Raw genomic sequence first — 19,621 nt, forward strand, 5'->3', positions numbered from 1 at the left:
ATAGGACGAAACGCGCGTCAAACTGGATTCCACTGTTAGCCACTATCCATCTTTGCTTACTCTCTTTATAGGTATACTCTTGACCTATCTTGTTTTCTATAGTTCATAGTGCATGAAAGTCTTCAGTAGTCAAACTATATAGCTACTGTAGTATTTCATATTTTCCTAAAATTGAGTACATCAGTATTCATTCTGAGAGTGAATGAAAGACTGAAATGCATCTAAGACCGGAAACATTCTGTGTTTTTATCAACATAATAGGTCAGCAGTCGTTCTAACATTATCTCTACTTTGGTCATCATTAGAATTCTTGATCTCATCGTGAAGAATTATTTTGTTTTTCCCTATATCTCAGCAATCTATTCTCAACTATTTGTGAATTTCTTAAGAATTTTCCTCAAGTTCCATCAAATCTTTAGTAGAACAGGTGATATATACCCAGTCAAAATATCTGAACACAACGTTATCCTTTATGAACTGTGCTTATACACTTCAATAATTTCATATACTTCATCTTCTTATTACTCTACCTCAATTACTTATTGTCTCTATTCAATAAAAATCTGCTATCATTTCAACTTATCATTAGAGTACACTCACCTATATTTTGTACGAAATTGCACTTGAGAATTCTGTTCATTGTTTATTTTAAAAATATGTGAATTTATCAAGGAACGAATTGTGTTTTTCTAAATTTGACCACAGATGTCTTAGAAATATTGCATGCATCTGCTGAGATCACCAAGTAAGTAATAGTAAGGTTAAACACAGGGTATTAGGGAATGATGGTAAATCAGTTGATGAAGTCATGAATCTTCATCGACTGAGATGGTTGGGCCACGTGTTACGTATGACTGAACACCGATTACCACGACGCGCAATGCTGACTAGTATTGACAATGGTTGGAAGAGAGTTAGGGACGGCCAAACCAAAACGTGGCACCAAAGCATGAAGTCACTAACTTCTAGTCTGAGCCATGTTGGTAGATGCAGACTACTTGGTTGTGATCCGCCTGACTATCGTAACCAATGGTTGGAGACTGGTTGAAATGGGTTAGAATCGATCACAAAGGAATAATTGTATACACTCTGTCCTCCCTTAAACTGTGGGATTAAAATGACTTTATACTTTCCTTTCTACGAACCAATTCTTCCTTCCTATATTATATACTTATGCAAAATCTTCCTTTTATATATTACTCTCATTGTTGTAACTACTTCTATGAATCTGGTCCTCATCTTGTTGTGCTAATGAGGTATGTCAACTTGGACCGATGCATATATATGTGCCTGGTCCTACGTTGTAGCTGACTGACTGACTCACTGACATACTACGACGAAAAAGCTACTTAATCCTTCTTGATTTTAATTGATTGTCTAATGCAGATCGATTTCTGATATCAATAACAGTGAACACTTTCCAGAAACTTCCTATGCTATTGACGTATTCAACTGCTAGTATATTTAATAATAAGAAAGTTGGTTGAAGTTAGACATTAACGTCGTTGGATGCCGGCCAGCTCAGTGATCTATCGGTTTAGTGCTCTGGTGCGAGACTGGTCGGTCATGGGTTCGAATCTCGCGGTTGCGGGATCGTGGACGCGCACTGTTGAGGAGCCCCAAAGAGTACGAAACGGCCGTGCAGTGCTTCCAGATCTTCCATGGTGGTCTACCTACAATTGACTCATGACTTCAACTATGAAAATAAGATGCATTCACATCAAATAATGAGAAGAAAAAAACTATACTTTCCATGATAAATTTTTTCAGCAAGATTTTTTTCAATCCAAAAATGTTACCAATAATTCTAAATTAAGGATTTTAATATTTTGACGGATTAAAAAAAACAAGAAAATTTTTTTTCTTCTAAAGAAAAAGATAAAAGATTATTAGGATTAAAAAAACGAAAAAAAAGAGGAATAATGAAAACTATCCAATAAAAAATTACAATAACTGATTATAGTTTTTTTTTTAGAAAAAAAAGAGGGGGGAGGGGTGGTTCAATCAGTTGACTAATTACAGAATATAATTTGAATGTTTAAAAAAAGAAAAGAAGCACCTAATCTACACAGATACATAGATAAATATATAAATATATCAAAAAAGAAAAAGAAAATTTTTCGTTTTTTCTTCATAAATTATTATCCTACTTTATTATTAATTAAGTAGTAAAAAGTATAATAAGTAAATTTTATAGGGGAAAACGTTTGATAAAAGAAGAATGATTGACTAATTTAAGTGAATCACTTTAATTGACTAAATATGAATTCATTATTTAATTAATTTGAATTCAATTATTATTATTATTCTTTTATATCTATCAGTGATTAAAAATGTTATATAGTAACTGTGTAATGTAATAGGGGGTGGGTGGGGGCAATTATTCCATAATGAATGAAATGATTAAAAACTAGGGAGTATTTTACCCCTTTGTGCGTGTCCATATGCGTGTGTGTGTGTATGTGTTTGTGGAACTGTGTAATGTAATAGGGAGATAGGGCAAATTATTCCATAATGAATGAAATGATTCAACACTAGGGAGTATTGTATCCTCTTGTGCGTATCCATGTGCGTGTGTGTGTGTGTTTTAATAAAAAAATACAGAAAATTGTCCAATAAAATTTAATAAACCCAATAACATAATGAATATATGTATAAATATAGTAAACCACCATTTTAATGTATCATGTTCAGATAATAATTTAATTTTAATTATTGATAATGTATCACTACGATTATCTAATTGTAATTCATTAAATGGTATATGATCATCTATAGGTGGTTTATGAATACTCATTCTATTCAGATGTTGATGATGGTGGTTGCCATTTAGTAATTTTTCTGAATGTATTTGAGATATATTAATATGTCCTTCATTATGTAAACGAGTTAATGTACGTTTATTAAGTAGATAAATTAATGGAGGTAATGTAAACATATATACTAGACCACATAATGAACCACTAAATCTATAATAAGATAAAAGAAATAGATTACATAGATGTATATACATATATATGCTTTAGTTAATCAGTCAAAAACAATGTTAAACTTGATACAAATGGTCATCAGTTGATATAACCATACTTTACCCATTAAAGTGAGATGAAATTATCAGAATAAATGATGAATTAGTAGTCATGATTACCTATACAGAACCCTTGCTCCTGTCTTGGCAAACTATAAGGCCAGTTAATCAATAGTAAACTTGGCGATTGCATGACCTAATTTGACTATGTACCTACGACCTTTCATAGTCAAATGTAATTGTCTCTCTTATCTTTATTCATAAATCTTTGTATTTTATTATTACTATTATTATTATTATTATCGGTTAAACATTATTATTAATCTCCCCTATATATGATTCATTCACTTCGTATTGATCCCTCCTTGTTACGTCGTAGTGCGAGTGCGGGATCGTGGATGCGCACTGCTGAGGAGTCCCATAATAGGACGAAACGGCCGGCCAGTGCTTCTAGGTTTTCGATGGTGGTCTAGCTTCAATTGACTCATGATTTCAACAGTGAAAATTAGTAATTTTTCACACAATTTAATCTTTCACTTGATCGAATTACAATTGCACTATCATATCTGTCTCACCCTATCTGACCCATATTTATTCTGATCATGGATCTTAAATTTTCACTTAACATGTATACAGATTCAAGGGTTAACATTCTATATGAGTCATATTAATATTAACAATTTTATTCTATTTGGTTTGACAATCCTAAATTTGCATGCTTTAAATGATGTACTTTACCTTTAACGTGTCCATTTGAAACATAGAATGTTGGAGATGATAAAGACAGTATGCATGTAAACCATTGTGAATGATTTTCAGCTATCTTATTCAGCACATTAAACTCTAAATGGTGTCTACTTCATAGACCACAATCAATTAGTCTGCATCTATCAAAATAGTTTAGATCAATATTTACTTCATAAAATAATTTCTAGTTTTGGTTTAAATACCACTAACTTTATTTCATGCTATTTCTATACCAACCACATTCAACGGATCAAGGTAGATACTGCTTTAGCACATGCAATACATCTTATAGTCAATGTGGTAGATAAGTGACATTTTATGTAAGAAAATCACTTCACAGTGTATTGATTTTCAATAATATTGTTATATTTCTGATTGTTAACATAAAATGAGTATAGTCTCTTACTGGAGACTGAATTCCCGGTACCTTAGAAATTTACTACTCCCAAAACAATATGCTAAACACATTTAGTATTGTTTGTTTGAATCTTCCCATCTATGTGTTAGGACTGCAACTGGTCAATCTCTAATTGGCATATGTGCATACTGTACGTATTGCCTCTATATAGCCTTAATTCATAAGCATTGTAAGCAAAGATGGATAGTAGCTAGCAGTGGAATCCAGTTTGACGCGCGTTTCGTCCTATTTGGGACTTGTCGCACAAGCGAGTGGTTATCAGGACTCAGTGGTCGAGTGGATAACGCGATGGCGTTTGAAGCGAAAGGTACTGGGTTCGAGTCCCAGAGTGAACATCAACTCTGAGATACAGGTACATCCAGTTGACGAGTCCTAAATAGGACGAAACGCGCGTATTGGATTCCACTGCTAGCCATTATCCATCTCTGCTTAATATGCTAAACAGTTAAATAATCACACATGAAACAAACGGTCAAGTATAATCTATCAAAGTTGAAGTCTATTTGTTAACTCATAGAAATGAAATGTCTACAATAATCGCCAAATACAGAGTTTCCTTTAACAATATATCAAAATATCTTTGGTTTTACTTTTATATTTGTGATATTTTAATAAATCTCATACTTCTTGTCAGATTTATCTTTCTTCAATGTTTTCATCGTTTATGTGAAGTATCGAACAAAAATGTAGATTCTAAGTGTTGCATACTTTTCACTGTTTGTACATCACTTGATCTCACTGGTAGTCATTATCTTTGGTTATGTTATATATTATTTAGAATTTGACATTCTAGGCAATTCTTATTGAACTATAAAAATGCTGAATGACAATGTCTATTTATGCCGTCCCAGTTGTCTTATGCTAACCGCTTTTATTGTTATTTTCACATTAAATGAAATCGTAAATGAGTCTCTCATGAGTGTAGACTGTCATGATGCTTAAATATTCATTATGATATGAGAAGTTATTGACATATGGTTGTTGTTGTTGTTGTTGACCATAACAGAAGAAGATTTTATTCGTCAAAGTAAGTTATCTGAATAGCTGAGATAAAATAACCTCAAATTAACTTATACATCAAACTCTTAATTTATTTTGACTTTTTAAAGCACCTAATTTAGGCAACGACTCTTCGTTGTAATATCACACAATAAGATGACCTAGTAATCACATAGAGATAACGTATATCATCATCATAAAAGCTGCGAGCAAGTACTTCAATAAATACGAATATATTTATTCCTCAGAAGGGGATTTGTGGAGATTTCAGTATTTTTCAAAATTGAAATCATGAGTCAATTGAAGCTAGACCACCATCGAAAACCTGGAAGCACTGGACGGCCGTTTCGTCCTATTATTCTTTAGAATATATTGGCTGAAGTGACGAAGACACTTTGAAGTGTATAAATATTAAGCCATGGAAATAGTTAAGTTAATAATTTGTTGTTACTTATAAGTAGTGTTGTTATTTCTTGGTCATTTCACAAAGGTCAAATTCACAACTGATATGATGTCAAGTTATAAATGCCATTTTATGTTAACCCTTAGTGATGACAAGTTTATATAGTTACTTAGGCAAATTGTATGCCAATATTCATCGAGGTTAAGAATTACTAAATCAGTATATTGCTGTTAAAATGCATTAATCATGTTTAAATAAATCAAACAATTTAACTTACCGAATGATAGTGCCAATACTTGGCATCAACATTGAAAATGTTAATGATGATCCAAGAATAAATACATGTAATATAGTAACATGAAGAAATCTAAGATGAAAAATAATAAATGAAAAGAATTTTAATAAACAAATAAGTATATAGAATCAGGTTTTGTGGAGATTTTAGTAATTTTTTATACAGTTGAAACCATGAGTCAATTGAAGTTAGACCACCATGGAAAACCTGGAGTTCAACCAAGTCTGTTGGGAGATATTAACTCACTGAAGACATTGAAGAATGGTTTCACAACTTCGTGGATTGGTTAAAGTTAGACATTAACACCGTTCGATGCCGATCGGCTCAGTGATCTAGTGGTTAAGCGCTCACGCACGAGACTGAAAAGTCCTGGGTTCGAATCTCGTGAGGCAGGATCATGGATGCGCACTGCTGAGGAGTCCTACAATAGGACGAAACGGCCATCCAGTGCTTCCAGGTTTTCGATGGTGGTCTAGCTTCAATTGACTCATGATTTCAACTATATAAAAAATAGGCAAACAGTTAAGTACAAATTTATTAACTAAACACGTTCAAAAGTGCATATTCTGTAACAGCTATTCATTATAAAAAATTTGTAATGTCACTTATTGGTATCTATAAAAACTGCTGGATGTTTTGCGCATACTTAAATTTGAGGCATTATGTAGTTGAAAGTAGTTCATGGAAAACATTGCTTGATTTAGATTTTACAGTATTTGTCACTAGTTAGTATAGTGTGCCTCAAATCTTGTAAGAATTGATTATTCTTATGGAAGGCAAATCAGTGTCACCCAGCTTCACTGTCTGAGATGTCATCATTCACTTTATTTACTTTGCTACTGATCGTCTGTAGGGCCGAAATATTCACAGTTAATCTATCATTGGTTGGTGACCACTATGATATTTGTCTGTTCTTGTACACAATGTATATAATGTTAATGAAATTAGAATAGCAGATCTAATATACCCCAATCCATTGAATTCGGTCATGACTAAAAGACTAAACAAACATGAAATTGGTCACTATTCAATGTTTGATCAATTCTCAATATCTATTTGACGATTAAATCGTTCAGCAACTTAATCTACCTTAACAATCTATAAGTCGAACTTCTTACACTTAATAAGTAAACTTAGTCAATTAGATATTGTACAACAGAGGAAAAAAATTAAGTAAATTGTAAGATGATAGAAATTGTCAAACAAAACAGATAGAATGATGCTTTGAGCCAAGAAAGGTAATATGAGTTGTGTAAAAAGTACTGTCCATAAACTATCTGGCATCATGAAATGATCCAAACACTAACTAAAAAGGGACAATGCTTTATGCCATTAAATGAAATGGTTACTGATCACATTCAACTTCAATCAAACAAGTCATTCCCAAGTATTCATGCATAGATAGATCTCTGTTATGACTGTTTATGATAAATTTTTGACTTTAATCATTATTATTCATTTGTTTTATATTTTAAATTGGAATGTAGCGGTTTTCTTTTTTAAATAAACAAATATCATATCGTCATGTAAGCGCTGAGTAAAAAAACAAATAACATTCAAACAGTTCTTTTTTACTACTAGCAATGAAGAATCTTTAAACTTTATATAGGCGGTTACAATCAGCTGATTGAATCTAGTCTTATATTCCAGGGAGAATATAATTTGATAAAATACTTGAAGTAAGAAGAGAATTGTATTGACTTACCCTGGATATGGTTTTTTGAATATAGCAGTCATAATTTGTACACGTAATACATAAAGAATCATTGGAAATACAGTGAACATTTGTAGAAGTGAAAAGAAACGACCAATAAATACTGGTATATCTGTTATTAGATTGTTTAGAAGATTCTATATAGGTTTTGTCACAGAAAAACAAATAAAATGAGAAAGTAAACATTTGCGTATGGGTAGGAATGAATTTCATTTTATCTCTGTAAGGACAGCTTGTTGGTAAATTCTAGAAAGCCTCAAGAAGCCCAGAATGAGCCGAAGACATTCCGTCCAATCACTGCTAGGGGAATATTCTAGAATGTCGGCGTGTAGCTTCCTGATTGGATGGATAAGAATGACCTCCTATGTGCCTATTGGTTGTCCGAAATGATGGTTTACTCTTAGTCAAAAACTATAAATATATGAGATTTCTGTACTGTATTTTGACACTGTTTAGGGGAATAAAATTCCTACTTACTAGTCTTCTGTCTTCTCTCTTGCGACGTTGCGGGTTCAATCGTTCACGTAGTCTATTAGTACGCGGCATAGTAAGAATCAAACCTGTAGATATAACAATCTCATCGATTTGCCTTCATTAAACAAATGGATCTAGATGTTCCAGCTCATAATAGATTCTATTCACTCTTAAATATCATGAATACTTGGTCATATCATTTCTATCTTTCACTTTTATCATGAACCGCATTAAATAATAAAGTTTAATAGAAATAAGTAACTAATAACTAATTGATTAGTTGGAAGTATCCACTGGTGATTAAGGGAATAAGTAAAAAATTTTCATTAAGATGTCTTTTCCATACATAACGTATAGGATACAAACACTAGGTTGTATTCTAAGTTAATGGAGAAAACGATTAAACGTTTTTCGAGAGACTTGAAGTTCTTGAGTTGGAATCTGTATTGGTCTGTAGACGCGTATTGTTGATCGACCACATACGACGGCCAAACAAAACTCCACTTCTGGCTTTCGATGGTTGTCTATCGTAGGTCAGTTTGTGATATTAAAAGTATGCAACAATCCAAACAAACCGACAACACTGAGAAGAAAAACAATTTTATATCGTTTTATGTGGATTTTACATGTGCCAAAATATATACATGGTTATCATCATAAATATGATGACAGTAATGGAATCTTAATCGAATGTACTTTTATTTAAGCATAGTTCGGAAGTCAATAGCCTTTATAACATTAGAACTAAGAATACTTGTAGTGGGGATGTCTGACTGATATCTTTAGAATAGTCATGTCAAAATTAGACTTCTTTCTTATATGATGTGGTAGAAAGATCCACTAATCTTCTTTTATGTCAATAGATGTACAACCAAATCTGGTAAGGAAACATGGTACTTTTTTTTACATGAAATCTGATAATTATCAGAAAGAGGTTTTGTGGAGATTTGAGTAATTTTATATGGTTGAAATCATGAGTCAATTGAAGCTAGACCACCATGGAAAACCTGGAAGAAATGAACGGCCGTTATGTCCTACTGTGAGACTCCCCAGCAGTGTGCATCCACGATCCCGCCTCACGAGATTCGAACCCAGGACCTATCAGTCTCGTGCGCGAGTGCTTATCAGATAAATTTACAAATTTAGTTTTAAAATGAGTTTGTAATCACTTCAGTAATCAACCAATCAAAGAGTTTCAATTAAACAATAAAGTTGAAAAAATCTGGTTCAATATGATTAAATTTGAACAGTATAATCTATTGTCTTCAAAAACCAATTCATATCATTTCGTTTCTACCATTATATTCACATTTTGATAAGTAAACATTTTTGATGTACATTACAGATCATTACTTTTTATTTGGGTAGAAATTTCGGTACTCAACGACCTATCATTACTGATTAAACTCTTACAGAAGAAAAAATCTTTTAAAGACTACAACTTATCTTCAGTGTAGAAATTGAAACAACTTCAATTTTGATGTTCTTTTTTTTGTATTTACCGTAAAAATATATCATAATCGTTTTTTGATTGACTTTTCATTAAATTCAGGAAAGGTCTTACATGTTTTATGTTATCACTTGGCAGTGCTATGTTATTTAAACACTTGAGATTCATGTTGTGTTTTTTTTTCAGTTCAAAAAACAGTTTCTCAACAAACAAAAAAAAACATCAAAAGAGTATTACTTTTCCGATAATATGGACCTTGTACAATTCTTTTCCTTTTAATGAATTGGATTATAATCACAAAAAACAGTTAAGGTAAAAAAAAGATCTAAAACCATTTGATTTTGTGATTTTTCCTTAGAAACTTACAACTATATTCGTATTGAGATATGACATCAGATTATATAAGAGATAATAATGATTGAGAAGTAACTATCAATTATATTGAATTCATATTATTTGTAGTATCGGTTGTTATGTTAAGCTTATTTACCATATTCTTACTTCTGGACAAGTCAATTCATCTATCCATCTTGAGTCATGTTTTCACCTTGTCAACTATTCACTTATTAACGCTGACAAATTTTATATGAATGTAGGTGTGTGCACACTTCTTATCCTATTTATTACATGTCTGTCATTTATTCTTGTCTGACTATTAATGTTGATTAGCGCTTGATTAAAGTGAGTTGACTTACCCGCCATCTCCAATGTGTGTCATTTCTATTTCGCTCACTGATACTTACTCATGTGCTTATAACTTTCTAGTCTGCGTCAATGTGTCAATAAAACTGTAGCTGCCGCTTCTCTTTGCCTTCTGATATTATGCACCGTTAAGATTTGTATTATAACGGTTATCGAGGTGAACTAATAAAGAAGCACGGCACTACATATTCTAACTCAATTGTTATTCTGATCTTACTCATAGTAGACTTGATTTGATAGATAACAGTTGACTATAAGTTTCAATGCGCTGGAAGTGGATAGGACATACTCTGAGGAAATCACCGAACTGCGTCACAAGACAAGCCCTCACATGGAATCCTGAAGGCCAAAGGAGAAGAGGAAAACCAAAGAACACATTACACAGAGAAATAGAGACAGACATGAGAAGAATGAATAACAACTGAATAGAACTAGAAAAGAAGGCCCAGGACATAGTGGGTTGGAGAATGCTGGTCAGCGGCCTATGTTCCATTGGGAGTAACAGGAGTAAGTAAGTAAGTAATAAGTTTCAATCTTCTTACAATAAAGTAGAAATAATTAATTTCAAAATAATGAACAGATAACTATGGAATTTTTAACAGCTGAGATCATGAATCAATTGAAGCTAGACCACCATGAAAACCCTGGAAGCACTGGACGACGGTTTCGTCCCTTTTTGGGACTCATTAGCAGTGCGCATCCACGATCCATGATCTCAACTGTTAAAATTACTATAATATCTACACGACCTTTTCTGATATTAGATAACTGTGTAGTGAAATGCATAAAAACAATGTATTTGATTCTGTTTAGAAAAAAAAAGCTTACATCTTCAATACAAGACTTTGCTAATGGAAAAGTGCAGTAGAATATTAAACCGATAGATAGATAAGTAGCTGCTACCAGAAGAAATGCAATAGCTACATCTCGTGTCTGAAATGAATACATATAAAGTAAGGAAAATTGTATTACATTTTTCATAAAATACGTAAATTACATAATAAACAAAACAATTGAAATATTAAGTCAACATGAAACGATCTCATAGTTTATATTACAAACCGATTTTAGACAAACACTGAAAATTAGAGAGCACTGAACTGCTGTTTCATGCTACTATGCTATTTCTCACCTCTGAACATTCACGACCCTACTCTGGATCGAATCCAGGACCTTTGATTTTCACAGCCAGCGCTTAAACTATAGACCAGAGAGCCAGTATCTAGTGAGCTATAGATCGAACTTCAGTTGACTCGCATAATGTTTAAGACCACTTTACAATATTATTGATAGGTGAATGGCTCATACTCAACATGTTCAAGCCCTTATTGTCACAACTTCTCACAAGAATTCCTGAAGTCATGTCTCGAAATCAGTTATTAGTAAGTACATGATTAGCATGTGATATAAACTACACAATTCAACGATCAGCACGAATCCCTCACTGTGATAAAAAATTATTTCTCAAGTTCATAGCTCAGTCAGTCAGTCAGCTATAACGTAGGACTAGGCACATACATGCATCGGTCCAAGTTGCCACACCTCGTTAGCATAAGATGAACACCGAATTCATAGAAGTAGTTAATTTAATGGTGGTAACATATAAAAGAAAGGTTGTATATAAGCATATAGTACAAGAAGAAAGACAGATATGAAGCAATTTTAATCTCAAGATTTGAAGGAAGGTAAATAGTGTATACACCTAGGACAGTGTTTCACGCACTAGAATCGTTGGTCATGGTGGCACTTGAGGACGAAGCCGAAAGAGGAAGTTTAGTGTTGAAAGTCGAGGTGGGAGGAATAATACGATTTGAAGGAGATTGATTATGAATACAGTGATCTTGAGTGCTGTTAAAGGTATGAGGGCAGTTATCACTTCCCAGTTGCCCGGTTGCCGTATATCTTAATTTATAGCCTCAATAATCTCATATACTGAATATATACGAAAACTAGAAATCAGAAGAATTTCTTGTATGCAATTTAGTTAACAATTAACAAGAACTGTCTTTTTCAGAATTTTCACTGTTTATAGATTTACAAGGATACGAAATTATTTACACATGTATGAAACCATTTCCCTACCTATAATATTGAAATACGGTTATGTTATATCGTAAACTCGTTAAAATTTATAATACAAAGTATTTTTTCCAGTTACCTAAAGGTTAAGCGCTGACTGCGATACTTAAAGATCTTGGATTCAATACCTGATACCATCGTGAGTAAACATTGTTGATGAGTTCCATACTTTATATCTGTTTATTTTCGGTCATTGTTTAACTAAGACCACTCCTTCATGTAAACTGTATAATTTTTTGTTTCTTATTTGTTATTGAAGCTAGACCACCATTGAAAACCTGGAAGCACTGGACGGCTGTTTCGTCCTATTATGGGACTCCTTAGCAATGCGCCTCTACGATCCCGCACTCGCGAATCTCGTGAGCTTCAATTGACTCATGATTTCAACTATGAAAATACTGAAATCTCCACAACACTCCTTCTGATCTTATTTGCAAGACACTTCAAATAATCGAATAAATAACCAAAGTTAAATTACTTTCAAATGATATGTATAACATTAAAATTCAATTGGTTAGAAAGTGTTAAGTTTAAATATGTGTCTAAAAATAGTTTCATTGCTGAATTTAATAAATGAAATAGTTATTTCATCAGTCTAGTAATTCATTCAAGAAACATTGTGTCTTAAATTAACATCAAGATTACAATCGTTTTGAAATATCGTCTGTAAATGCTGGAGTATATCCGTCAAATCAATTGTTTATAACTACACTAAGTTCTATTTTTAATTGAAATAATCTCGAAACCATATCTATCTGTACATACTGTTAGTTTGACATTATTGTACTATATGATAATTTCGTCTTATTTAAGTGTTTAAAAGGGGATATGTTATATCTTGTGACCTTGTACCCTATTGTTATATAACGTAATGATACCGTCAATTGGAGAACAGCGAGTTTTTGACCGGACAAATGACGCGTAAACCCGTACAAGTAATACAAAGTCTTTTGCGGTCCTACTTCCTGCCTAACCCTGACTGTTGATTCCAGAAACATTAATTTCAGCCTCTGCGTTAGGAAACATATGTTTCAAACACACTGGGTTTATAAGCAAACCGAACTGACCAAATCGCACCACAAAATAGAAAACAACATTTGTACATGATCTAGCCAAAAGTGGCTGTGATTGCCGGAAACTCTAATTAATAGACTGGGCATAACTCAAGAACGGTAAATCCTATGATAATAGTCTATAGGTCAAAATATAGCTTTTAATAAGAGGAACATGAACATGCATAGTTTAGCTACTTAATAAAAAAATATATGTATCGTATTGGTCCATAAATAGTTCTGAAAAGTTACCATTCATAATTCCCATCGGGATATAACAGGATAATAATATATTCATGAAGACAACAGATATATATGTAGAATAATTTACAGATTTAAATTCACTTACATTATTTTCCGGTCGTTTTTGATTACGTGTTAATGTATGTAAAGTGTTATGACAGAAAAATGCCAATGAGCATATACCAGTTAAACTAATGAATGTAGTTTGTGCTTCTAAATAAATAAAAAATATATATGGTGAAAGATTTCAAACAACGTACGTATCATTGTATTCTTCTTGTGCAACTGATATTAAGCCATATTATAAAATTGTAATACTTTAAGTTGAGGACTTCATTAAAATCATGAATCGATATAAATTAGACCACCATTGAAAACCTAGAATCCCTGGACGGCTATTTATTCCTAGCATAGCACTCCTTGGTAGTGCATATTTACGATGCCGAATACAGGACCTTCGATCTCTCATGCAAACGATTAACCTTGAGACCACTGGAGTCGAAATCTATGGGTGCTAATATCTAATTTCAATAAATTCACAATATTGTGCAACCATTTTCTATTGCTTTCCGCAGGTAGCTGCTTTATACCCGATACAGATTAGCTGCACCAGTAGTGTAGTGTGGTCTACTTATATCCATATAAGTAGCATATGGGGTTGGTCAGACATAGAATGTATTTTGGCAGAACAATGATTAGGAAAGAACTGAAACGAAGCGCAATCGGTAGGAAAATGCACGAACAATGGAGTTAGAGAAGAAACAGTGGAGAGTGAGACTATTGGTTGTTAATTTGCAAATTAACTGTCCATTGTATGGTTATCAGAATTTACTGAGATAGTCTGTAATTTTTGTTTAAATACATTTGATTGTCCCCAGTCGTGTTTTCCTCACTACAGTAGTGTATAACTGTGCTGGCCGCAAAAAGTAATTAAGACAATTGTCGTTTCCTAAACTGTTATGTTATTTTACAACACAGTGGACTTGAATATCAGATCACATACCTTTTATTATAAGATGTATAAATAGTGAATATTTTACAAATTAACTCTCGTGTTCTTTGATTCATGAGTTATTCTAGAACATTCTTTCAAGACTAAAGGAAGGCTAGAGAGAACTTATAAATTAAAAGTAGAAACTGACTAAAGTTCTTTGCTCTTTTAGCTGCTTGATTTAATTGCATTTCTAGATAACATCATCAGCATACACTTCATATATAACTCTTTTTGAGATATATGACTATGATAATAAGAATTCACCATTAAACCATACAACTGAGAATATTGAATACCTGATTCTTAACTACAATACGTTCACTTTTCCAATATATGAATAATAACAATCATTATACGACAGCAGTGGAATTCAGGACGCGCGTTTCGTCCTATCTCGGACTCGTCAGCTGGATGTACCTGCATCTCAGAGTTGATGTTCACTGTGGTACTGGAACCCAGCACCTTTCGCTTCAAACGCCATCGTGTTATCCACTCGACCACTGAGTCCTGATAGCCACTTGCTTGTGAAATGGGGGGAAGTTTAAATTCACTTAATATTGTTTGTTTGAATCTTTCCATTGATGTTTTAGGACTGCAACTGGTCAGTCTCTAATTGGCATATGTGCATACTGTGCGTATTGCCTCAGGACGTAGTGGTCGAGTGGATTACGCGATGGCGTTTGAAGCGAAAGGTACTGGGTTCGAGTCCCGGAGTGAACATCAACTCTGAGATTCAGGTACATCCAGTTGACGGGTCCCAAATAGAACGAAACGCGCGTATTGGATTCCACTGCTAGCCACTATCTATCTTTGCTTACAATAATAATTACCGTCTTAATAACCCAGATTGGTCTTGAAATACTCAGGTTTATTTTTTTCTAAAGGAAAATACTTATCTATTACTCAATATTGTTATGTCAATGAAATATTGTTCATGAACGGAATAGCTACCTAGTGATTTTCGCTGTTTTTGAGGAACACGTTGTTTCATGTTATTTTTGAAATGTAAAGAAATGACAACTAATGCCCCGTAGCGTTGACAAATGGAAACTCATGAATTAACAAGTTCAATCTACACCAAACAACACTTTTGCTAAAAAGCTTATTCGTCTTTGCTTCTAAAATCCCAAACATGTCCTCAGAGGTTATTCAGATACAAATAAGTGTGATCAGCCACTGAGTTTGGAAAAACAGGCACGCATCTTACTGACTATTAAATATACGATTTCTTTCTCTGTTATATATTTATAAATATATATGCAAAATAGAATAGTAGCACCCATAGAACAAACAATCTTATTTCATGAAATCAATGCTTCATATCAGTAATCTTCATCTTTCTTAACTCTTACCCTAATATAGCTGAGATCATGAGTCAATCGAAACTAGACCACCATAGAAAACCTGTAAGCACTGGACAGCCGTTTCGTCCCTGTTGTGGGACTCCTTTTTTCGTTTTTTATGAAGATAATTTATACTATTTGACTATAGTGTATCTCATCGACTTATTCATAATAATTATGATGACATGATAAATCATTGATTTGAAATAATTAATATTCGAATAAAAGTAATCTTAGGTACTTACGAGGTACAATTCTATAAGGATGTTTAGATGAAAAATCCATATTAATTCCCCATTGACCAGCTTTTAAACAAACCAATATGACAAGATAGAATACACAAATAGTACCTGAAATGATATAAAAAAAATAATCATGTCATATTACTGAGAGCAAAAAAACTAGATAATTGACAATGGTCAACAAAATAATGGGGGTTTATGTGGAGATTTAGTATTTTCATAGTTGAAGACAATTGGTAAACGGCTGCTCAACTTCGTGGATTGGTTGAAGTTACATATTAACACCATGGATGCCGGCTCAGTGCACTATCGGTTAAGTGCTCTGGCGCGAGACTGGTAGGTCCTGAGTTCGAATCTCACGAGGCGAGGTCATGGATGCGCACTGCTGAGGAGTTCCACAATAGGACGAAACGGCCGTCCAGTGTTTCCAGGTTTTCGATGGTGGTCTAGCTTCAATTGACTCACGCTTTCAACTAACAAAATAATGGATAGATTACATGCGAAGTCATCAGTTGAAATCCCTTGGATTAAAATACAGATAATGGAAACGTATTTTGATGCTGTAATCAAATAATCAGGTATAATGTGCACACATTAACATTGTCATCAGATTGTTATGAATTTAAAAAATAAAATAAACCGTATGCCAATTCGTCATGATTTTATGTCCGGCTTTTATCACATGAATTATTCACTAATCGGAATACGACTTATCGGATCTTAACACTGTGACAAATCAATGACGTTCAACCAGTATGAGCAGTCTAGCGTCCTTATTGGTCCCTTGTCCGCCTACCCCTTCCAATTGAGTCCAAAAAACACCAATTACAGCTTCTGCTATGCGAATCATTTATTTCAGGTATACTCGGCTTATATACCAAACAGACAGACGGCATCACACCATAAAATAGAAAAGTAATATTTGTACAAGATCAAGCCAAATGTGGTTGTGAACGTGGGAGACAATCATCAATAAACTGAATATAATTTAGGGACCGTAAATCGTATAATAATAATCTATAGATCAAAATGAAGCTTATATTAAAGGAATATAGATATACACAATCTAACTACTCAATAGTTAAACAATAAGAATATATATATATATATATATAATAATCGTCCATTAATAGGTCCCGGAAGTTACCCATATTTATTTCTTCACTAAGATATAACACAGATCACTTGTCTTCCAATTTATGTTATTAGGAAATTTGTAATTATTTGTTCGAAAACAAGAAGTAATTGACTGCTTAAGTTATAAATACACCTAAGCGCATTGTAAAAGGAACTTAAAAAAGACTCTTTTTTTGGAATGTAATGCAATCTCTTTATTGATTAACATTACAATAATCAAAATACTTTTGATGTATTATGGGTAAAAAACTTCTCATATTAAATTGAAAGTATATCAGCTCATTAAAAATTTCATATTCGATATTCTAGTGTAGTATATTTGTTCAATAGCTTATGTTATAAAAGTTCTTATTGTTGAAGCTTAGTACTATTGATGAATAAATTACATCTTGTATAAGTGAATGAGTAATATTTGTAAATGACTTGTAAGAAAATTATATCTGAACATTCAATACTACTTTTTTAACAATAATGATAATAAGATATTAGATTTTAAAAAATTTTCAGTGTGACTATGATTTATGGATTTACCAATCAGATTTGAGAATGATGAGTATCGGATTTTAGCGCAAAAATCATTCATCCAAATGGTTCAATGTTGTTTTGGCATTTACAGCTAATGCCACTTTGTGGTGAAACTCCTAACTCTAGTTTCTAACACAAACTTTTAACTTTGAATACTAATCTTAATTCCTGAGAATAATCTATAACCCTCTTCATATCCTAGTAGGTAGGTGGTTTTTCCCATGGTCACTTTAACATTGCCAAAATGTTGTCCATAAATTATAATTCGATCACATTTTCTATATTAAAACTGACAATTTAAAAAAATTCATTGGTCGGATACTTTCAACAACAGCCTTCTGTGGGAGAGGACAAACCAGCTTCCAGTTGAAGAGGAAATTAGGAAAAGACGTTGGAGGTGGAGATAGGACATACATTGTGAAACTCACCAAACTGCATCACGAGGCGATCCCTAACTTGGAATCCGGAATGGAAGCGAAAAAGAGGAAGGCTAAAGAACACATTACGCCGGGATACAGAAGCAGATATGAAAAGGATAAATGTTAACTGGAAAGAACTGGAAAGGAAGGCTCAGGACAGAGTTGGATGGAGAATGCTGGTGAGCGGCCTATGCTACTCGACGAGGGGTAACAGGCGTAAGTAAGTAAGTAAGTTCGAATCGAATAAGGAAAACATCTAAACATCTAACAAATAAAGAAAAACAACTAAATTCACTTACCAAGTGCATTAAATTTACTTAAAAATGTAGGTGATTTAATAGAAATCAATGGAATTACAATTAGTAAAAGCCATGCTGGAACAGTACGAGTTTTTGACCATAAACGATTATATGTAGAAATATAGTTAGTATTCAATGAAATGTTAAATGCTTCATGACCATGATTCAAGATAGGTGTTATAATATTTGCACGATCTTCATTTGGGATCATTGGTAAATTGGAACATGTAGCTAAGTGAATAAATGAAAATAAACTTAGTGAATTTTAGTATAAAATCAGTGAAATATTTATTGTATCTGATAGAATACATTCATCAGCAGAATTACCATTGAAATATATCTAGGTACGTTAAAGGGATAATAATAATTTCTAATTTAATTTGTTATAATTAACTCGTTGTTGAAATTTTGAATGAGCTTTGATCAAACCATTGCCATAACACTAAAAATTGAATTACATTTTATATCTGTTGTACAGTGATTGACTGGACTATGAAAACCTCGATATTTGAGGGAAAGCACGGGATACAATGGATATCTCAGAATCAATTAGAAGATTTGGACTTCGCAGATGACCTAGCTCTCCTATCTCATACATACCAATAAATACAAACGAAGACAACAAATGTAACAGTAGCCTTTGCATCAATAGGCCTCAATATACACAAAGGAAAATGCAAGATTCTCAAATACAACACGGAGAACACTAACCCAGTCACACTTGATGGAGAAACTCTGGAAGATATAGAAACATTCACGTAACTGGGAAGAATCATTGATGAACAAGGAGGATCGGATGCAGACGTAAAGGCGAGGATTGGCAAAACAAGGGGAACATTTCTACAATTGAAGAACGTATGAAACTCAAAACAACTGTCAACTAACTTCAAAGAGAGAATCTTCAATACGAACGTCAAGACAGTCAGTTCTACTGTACGGAGCTGAAACGTGGAGAACTACTACATCCATTGTTAATAAGGTGCAAGTATTTATAGACAGTTGTCGACGCAACATACTCAACATTCACTGGCCGGATACTATCAGCAACAGCGTTTTAT

The 19,621-nt window shown here is 33.1% G+C and overlaps 1 protein-coding gene across 1 annotated transcript; it reads right to left on the minus strand.

Annotated features, from left to right (window-relative positions):
- Positions 1–1,837: 1,837 nt before the first annotated feature.
- Positions 1,838–18,774, minus strand: Smp_147070 (putative amino acid transporter; the record flags this gene model as incomplete). Its single annotated transcript, XM_018798389.1, has 7 exons — positions 1,838–1,866; positions 2,734–2,969; positions 7,596–7,741; positions 11,059–11,163; positions 13,711–13,814; positions 16,187–16,291; positions 18,564–18,774. The coding sequence occupies 7 exons, from the start codon at positions 18,772–18,774 to the stop codon at positions 1,838–1,840; spliced, it is 936 nt and encodes a 311-aa protein (XP_018653335.1).
- Between the last annotated feature and the right edge of the window lie 847 nt (positions 18,775–19,621).

This window comes from Schistosoma mansoni, chromosome 6 (genome assembly GCF_000237925.1).
Source record: "Schistosoma mansoni strain Puerto Rico chromosome 6, complete genome".
NCBI lineage: Eukaryota > Metazoa > Platyhelminthes > Trematoda > Strigeidida > Schistosomatidae > Schistosoma > Schistosoma mansoni.